The following is a 6,645-nucleotide window of genomic DNA, read 5'->3' on the forward strand; positions in this document are numbered from 1 at the left end:
TTTGCATCACCCCACTGTAGCATAGATTATAGACTTCTACTATAGTGTATACCTATATAAGTACACTGTACTGGCTGCTGATCTACCTTTGATTGTGAATTTAAAACTAGAGCTTTTCTGTGGCCTACTAATAGAACGCAACATTGGTATATATAGGTATATATGTTTTTTTAGTGTATTTGATGGCAGAACTAGCTTGTTTAAACTAGTGTGGTTAACGTAGTGACCCAAGAGGTTATTGAATGATTTGAATTGTCAGGGTCGAGCAATTCTTCAGATGATGTAGGTTGATCAAAATGCAGGTTTTAGGAAGTAATTCTAATTTATGCTCTTCCATGCTCAATATAAATTATTTAGAGGCCATAGGTAGTCATTATCATGTGTTAGCATTTTGCATGCAATGAAAGTCTTTGTGTTTTTGTTTCATTGTGTTAATGTTGTGCATACAACCTAGGTACTCATGAGCACAGATCTTCCTACCAGTCATGGCAGCAAGTGTCTCAAACAAGTCATGTGCAGCAAGTGTCTCAAACAACAAGTCATGTGCAGCATAATAACGAGGAGTACCAGTCCTATGAAGCAACTTCTTGTTCATACTCAACAGCTGCCCATGCTGCTCACATTGGTGAGTATATTAGCACTCATTATCTTATTCAAATGCAATGTAGAATTGGCAGTTTGAATGTTTGCACTTAAAATTCTCCTTCACTTGGGCAGTAAGATGCAGATGAATTTTAACAATGTTAGTTCTTTATTAAGGAAGAAAAAAATCCTTTTGGATCAACAATCTTATTTAAATCAGCTTTAAGATATCAACCGTACTATGCTATCCATGATTGGTCCAGCTGCATTATGTAGATTTTAGTGCAATTCTTATCAATTTGTTACATGAAATGCAGAAGCTTGAGTGAAATTTGTTCAGCATCATTTGTTTTAATAGAATGTGGCAGACTAAAGACCTGGCACTAGCTTAAAATATGAAAACATTGTACAATTTATCAAAATATTTAAAAATGAATTCACCAAAAAGAAAAAGATTAATTATTACTAGGAGCTGTCAACTTTCTTTACCAATTTGCAAATGAATTACAGTATGTCAACTCTTTAAAAACTAAATTGTGTTTTTCTGGTAAATTGCAGTGAAGGATCTAATAATTATATTTTGATGAATGCCACTTTTGCAGCTAACAAAAGCCTGGTCGAAGCATCGACTGCTCCCCAGGATGGTGATGACTCTGAAGATGAACAACTCCAAATTGATGAACAAAGTTCGGCCGAAAATTGCGGTGGCGATGCAAGGTTGGATCCACTGGCCGAAGCTCCGCCTGCCGCAAATGACGCGCCAATACCTACTAACACAGGACAGCCCAGTGCTGTTGACTCCATCATCCAGTCTGATGTGCTGCAGAAATTGGTTATGGAATCGGTTAAAAAGTTTTTATCTGAATCACAATTGCTTGCTAGTATTGAGCCATCAGTTCTGGCGAGTCAGATAGACACTTCAGCTATTGTTAGTTCACTATCTTCTCAACAGAGCGCCAATGCGAGTTCCCAAAATACTGCAAGTAAGGAAAAAAAACGTCGTCTTTATTTAAGACCTCCCGGCATTCCAGACTACAAACCTACTCCCATCAGAGAGCTACAGAAGAGAAAGTCGGTCGAGGGATCCAGTGACAGGTCTCGCGTAAATGTAAGTCAAGCTGACCATGAGAGTGACACCACTGACTTCTCGTCACCTGAGGAAGATGGCCAAGATTTGCCTGCGAATTTAGATTCTGAAGCTGTCACTGCAGAAGGAGCTTCATCTTCTCTGAAGGACGACGAGCCTGGAAAGATAAACGACTTACCGTGTGGTAATGATGCTGAATTGGAGGCTGATCGAATACAGAACGAAGCAGACAAGAAGTCCGAGACCTCAACACGAGTTTCTTCACACGTGTTGGTACCAGTTCAAGTGACACGTAAGACGTGGAAGCCGAGCTCACTGAAAGCTACCAAGCCTAACACAATATCTGGTGTGTTGGAGACCACTAAAACTCTCAACTCTTCAGAAGGCAAACTTCCAACGGTTGATGATTTATCTAAACCACCGGCAGTGGTTCCCCCTACTGCTCAAACTTCAACGCAGTTGATGCCAGATGATTCTTCTAGTCACACAAATGATGTGCCGCCGTCAGCTCAACCCGCAAAGCAAGTTGACAACGACGAAGAAATTAACTCTCTTACCTCCACTGCTGCTGCAACCGACGCCATCGTAAAGCCTGGAAACGTAGGAACATCTACGTCTGGATCCAGAGATATTGATTCGCCGACTTCCAAGCAGTGTGACGACATAGATGAAATGGAAGAGACCGCTAGTCAACCGCGTCCTGACAAATGTTCCAGCGAAAAGGCCAGAGATTCGTTGGACGATGCGGAATCCGACTTCGAAAGCGAGTACTCAGCACAGACTAGAAGTTCTTCAGGAGATCGGTCATCGTCTCGAGAAAGGAGAAGACGTCGTAGGAAACGGAAGCGTGAGAAGAAAGCGAAGCATAAACGCAGCAAATCAAGAAAAAAACTACGAAGGCATAGTTTTTCCGATGATTCCGACTTGGAAAAAGATACCTCCGGAAACGAGATTGATAATGAATTAAACTCGGATGAAGAAAATGCCGAGAGTTCAGCTGTGAAGAGAGAGATTGCTTCTGAAGAGGATGACGGTGACTCATCAGAAGTGCCTCTTTCAAAAAAGAGAAGACGCCTGGACGAAAGCGATACATCAGGATCAAAGAAGCCCAAATCTAAGACTAAGAAGAGGAAGCGTTCAAAGCACCGCAAGAAGAGCAAGAGACATAGGAGGCGCAGGTATCGCAGTTCATCGGACAGTGACAGCGATTGGGGGAGCAGCAGCTCCAGCAGCCGGAGAAGCCGCAAGCGGAGAAGACGCGACATTGACTTGAGCTTTATAAAGCCGGACCCGGAGGACGTAATCGATCTAACGGTGATCAAAGATGAGTCTGACAGCAGTGACTCGCCTTGTGTTAAGACAGCGGCTGATCTTACTAATCCTGAAGGTTTAAACGAAGATAAAAAGCAACCTATCGTCACTGAATCAGTTGTAAATGCGACAGATAAAGACAGCGAAACCAAGGAAAGCGTTTTTTCATCTCAGCCGGAGCTGAAACATCGGACGGCTTCAGCCGACAGCTCCAACACGATTCCCTTCGAGGACCAAATCTCCTCCCCTGGATCAGGACCTCCGGAACCCCCTTCGGGGGGCTCCCCGTGCCCTCAGGAGCCAGAAGAACCATCCCCCAACACCAACACCACTGAGATCCCCCCACTCAAAAAAACCGCCGCTCTTTTTTCATCAAAAACCAAAACATTGAAGGAAATATCAATATTTGACTCTCTTCTCGATGGCGGGGCTTCAAGTCGAATCAAAACCGTGAAAAAGAAGTGTGTCGAGGAGCTATCTTCCAGTAGCGCGACTCCCAGCGCCGCGGAGGAAGAAGAAAGACTCAAGAAATTCACTAAGACTTTCACGTCTCGCAGTTCCACAACGTCTACACGTCACTCCAGCAAGGAGGTCGAGTCGTCATCCACCAGCACACACGTCAGTAAATCTTTAGTCACTTCTAGTTCGCCCTCGTCTTCCATTGGTCGTAAGAGCTCTTCCAGCTCCAAGTCTAACTCTAGAAATACTTTGGATGGAGATAAGATTCCCAATAAATCGAAATCAGAAGATCCATCTTCAAAATCCTCGTCGTCTAGCAACAGAAGCAAAAATTATAAAAGCCATTCAGAAAGTTCTAGTAAAAGTTCTAAAGATAGACATGACAGAAGCAGCAGCAGAAGTAGTGTCCACAAATCTTCAAGCCACAGCAGCTCCAGAAAGCATTCCTCATCATCGAGTTCTCGTCGTCAGTCTGCTGACCCAACAAAAAAGGATACAAGCCACAAAGACACTGGCCACAAAGACGCACCACACAAAGACACTCGGCAAAAAGACTCACGCTCTTCTCGTAAAGAAAAAGACTTGAAAAATAACGCGAGTTTCGAACCCGCGCCTAAGGCCTGTGCTTCGTCCCAGGAGAGCGAAGGCGTTTCTGACAGAGACATCTTCAATTTCAACAACGGTGAGTTTTTCTTGTCTCTTCGTATTGGTATTTATTTCAAAATTGTTTCCACAAGTGCTAGAGTAGTTAATTATGAACCTAACCTGAATCATGAGTTGTTACCAAGCGGTCAAATTTCGACATGATGAAAGACACATTCTAGGTTACATTTCGCTGTAAGGTCGAGCTAAAGGAAAGTCTCTAAAAACCGCACTTGAATAATTGCTGTGCAATGTGGACCGACGTATTGTTTATGTATAGGTTATAATTATATCGTATACATTATGAAATTTCATTTTGAAGGCCATGGCGCCGATGCTATGCTGAAATTCGTGACATTTGTTGTTGTGTGGTCGTGTTCAACTCAAGGCCTAAGAAAAGTTCCGCGTGATAACCTAAGTCTCTATTATTGGGCAAAATTTCTACCTTCACTTAGCAGCTATCTACGTTAATATCATTTGCTCAGGTTAGAGCTCGCTTTATAATAACATATTGAATCATATTTCACCAGGATCGAGAACCACTTGTTTTTCTTCTTCTAGCGCTCCCTTCACCCGCGCTACTTTCTACAGCAGCATAGCTCAGCTACCATTATAAAAATTGAATAAATCTAATTAATTTGACCATATTATTGAGAAGTTGAGTGATGTTGACAAGCGTGATGTTAACAAGCGTGATGTTGACACTTGTGATGTTGACTCTTGTGATGTTGACACTTGTGATGACAAGCGTCATGTTGGCAGGTCCGTCCCACACGTCCCAGAGCAGCGATGACGAGGCTTCCGCCGAGGGCAGAGACGCTCTTTCGCCGCTGCCTGATCTCTCCGCACTGGACTCCATCCCTGACGAGGACTGGGACAAACTCATGTCTTTGGTGGGATGTTGTTAGCATTAAAACAAACTCATGTCTTTGGTGGGATGTTGTTAGCATTAAAGCAAACTCATGTCTTTGGTGGGCTGTTGTTAGCATTAAAGCAAACTCATGTCTTTGGTGGGATGTTGTTAGCATTAAAGCAAACTCATGTCTTTGGTGGGCTGTTGTTAGCATTAAAACAAACTCATGTCTTTGGTGGGCTGTTGTTGGCATTTAAATACTCGCACGACAGTCGACTGACGGCAGCCATTCATATGATCGTGACAAAACTGTGGTAGGTATATTCTGTTATCGTAGAACACTCGGATAACAGTTAAGGTATTCGGTTATCATGGAACTCTCGGATAACAGTCATTCGGTTATTGTAGAACACTCGGACTCGGATAACAGTTAAATCGTTTATCGTAGAAAACTCGGATAACAGACAAATGCAGATACGATGATGGAAAGACCTGATGTGGTTTATTCGTTATTGTCTACTTTGTTAGAAAGAATGAACTACTTCAACAGCTCGCTTCGAGCTACTTATATAAATTGCATTAGTTAGGTGACATTGCATATAGTACGCATATGTTTTCATATTGCATATGAAAATATACACGTAATCTGTCTGGTAGATTTAAGGGTGACATGAAATTCACTGCCCTGGAGTTGCCGAGCGACCGGCCTCTTGTCCACACGACACGTTTGGGATGGACAAAAGTTTTTGAGATTAAATATTTTTGGTAACTTATTTGAAACGCTTGAATCATCTCAGTCAAAACATTGAAGCAGACTATAACGTTTGAGGCGAATGAAAATGTTTGGGTAGATCAAACAATTTCAAACGTGTGTGATGGATAAAACTTTCGGGTTGAATGTAATGTGTTGGTCAGGTTAAGCATGTAATCTGAAATGAATGTGTGGGTTAAATATAAAATTAGAAAAATTAACGAAGATAAACCTATTAATTCGGAACAACGTTTGGGGCAAATTAAAGGAAGATAAAAGCATTTTATCGTACATTTTATCAAAGCATTTTCAAGCAAACATTCAAAGAAGATAAAAACATTTTCTCACATGTTTGATGTCAGATTAGTCTTCTAAATAATTTATATTATAATTGAGCGCTGGTCAGACAGTCTGTACGTTGAAATTTAAGTGATTGCTGATAAGATCATCATTGCTGATAAAAATACTATCTGATAACGATACCTTGCATCACTTTTCAACGTTGACCAAACCAACTGATAAATCTGAAGCCGCAGCTTTTTCTTGTCGTGCTCTTGTTCCCGTTGATTCTGGCGCCATTTCTCTACTTATGATTAGTGCTGCTGGACCTAGTGTGTTGGTTGTGCTGATGTGTTGGTGCTACAGGTGCTAGTGTGTTGGTTGTGCTGATGTGTTGGTGCTGCTGGTGCTGGTGTGTTGGTTGTGCTGATGTGTTGGTGCTACAGGTGCTGGTGTGTTGGTGCTACAGGTGCTGGTGTGTTGGTTGTGCTGATGTGTTGGTGCTACAGGTGCTGGTGTGTTGGTTGTGCTGATGTGTCGGTGCTACAGGTGCTGGTGTGTTGGTGCTACAGGTGCTGGTGTGTTGGTTGTGCTGATGTGTTGGTGCTACAGGTGCTGGTGTGTTGGTTGTGCTGATGTGTCGGTGCTACAGGTGCTGGTGTGTTGGTTGTGCTGATGTGT

At 42.5% G+C, this 6,645-nt stretch overlaps 1 protein-coding gene across 1 annotated transcript in view; it reads left to right on the forward strand.

Annotated features, from left to right (window-relative positions):
* The first annotated feature begins 296 nt into the window (after positions 1–296).
* LOC108676563 (dentin sialophosphoprotein) overlaps positions 297–6,645 on the forward strand; it is a 14,459-nt gene continuing 8,110 nt past the window's right edge. Inside the window, exons 1-4 of the mRNA XM_047885235.1 lie at positions 297–312; positions 455–625; positions 1,185–4,121; positions 4,844–4,974. Of these exons, the coding sequence (XP_047741191.1) occupies positions 297–312; positions 455–625; positions 1,185–4,121; positions 4,844–4,974 (3,255 nt within the window). The remainder of the gene's footprint in view (positions 313–454; positions 626–1,184; positions 4,122–4,843; positions 4,975–6,645) is intronic.

This window comes from Hyalella azteca, unplaced genomic scaffold (genome assembly GCF_000764305.2).
Source record: "Hyalella azteca isolate HAZT.00-mixed unplaced genomic scaffold, Hazt_2.0.2 contig17361, whole genome shotgun sequence".
Classification (NCBI taxonomy): Eukaryota; Metazoa; Arthropoda; class Malacostraca; order Amphipoda; family Hyalellidae; genus Hyalella; species Hyalella azteca.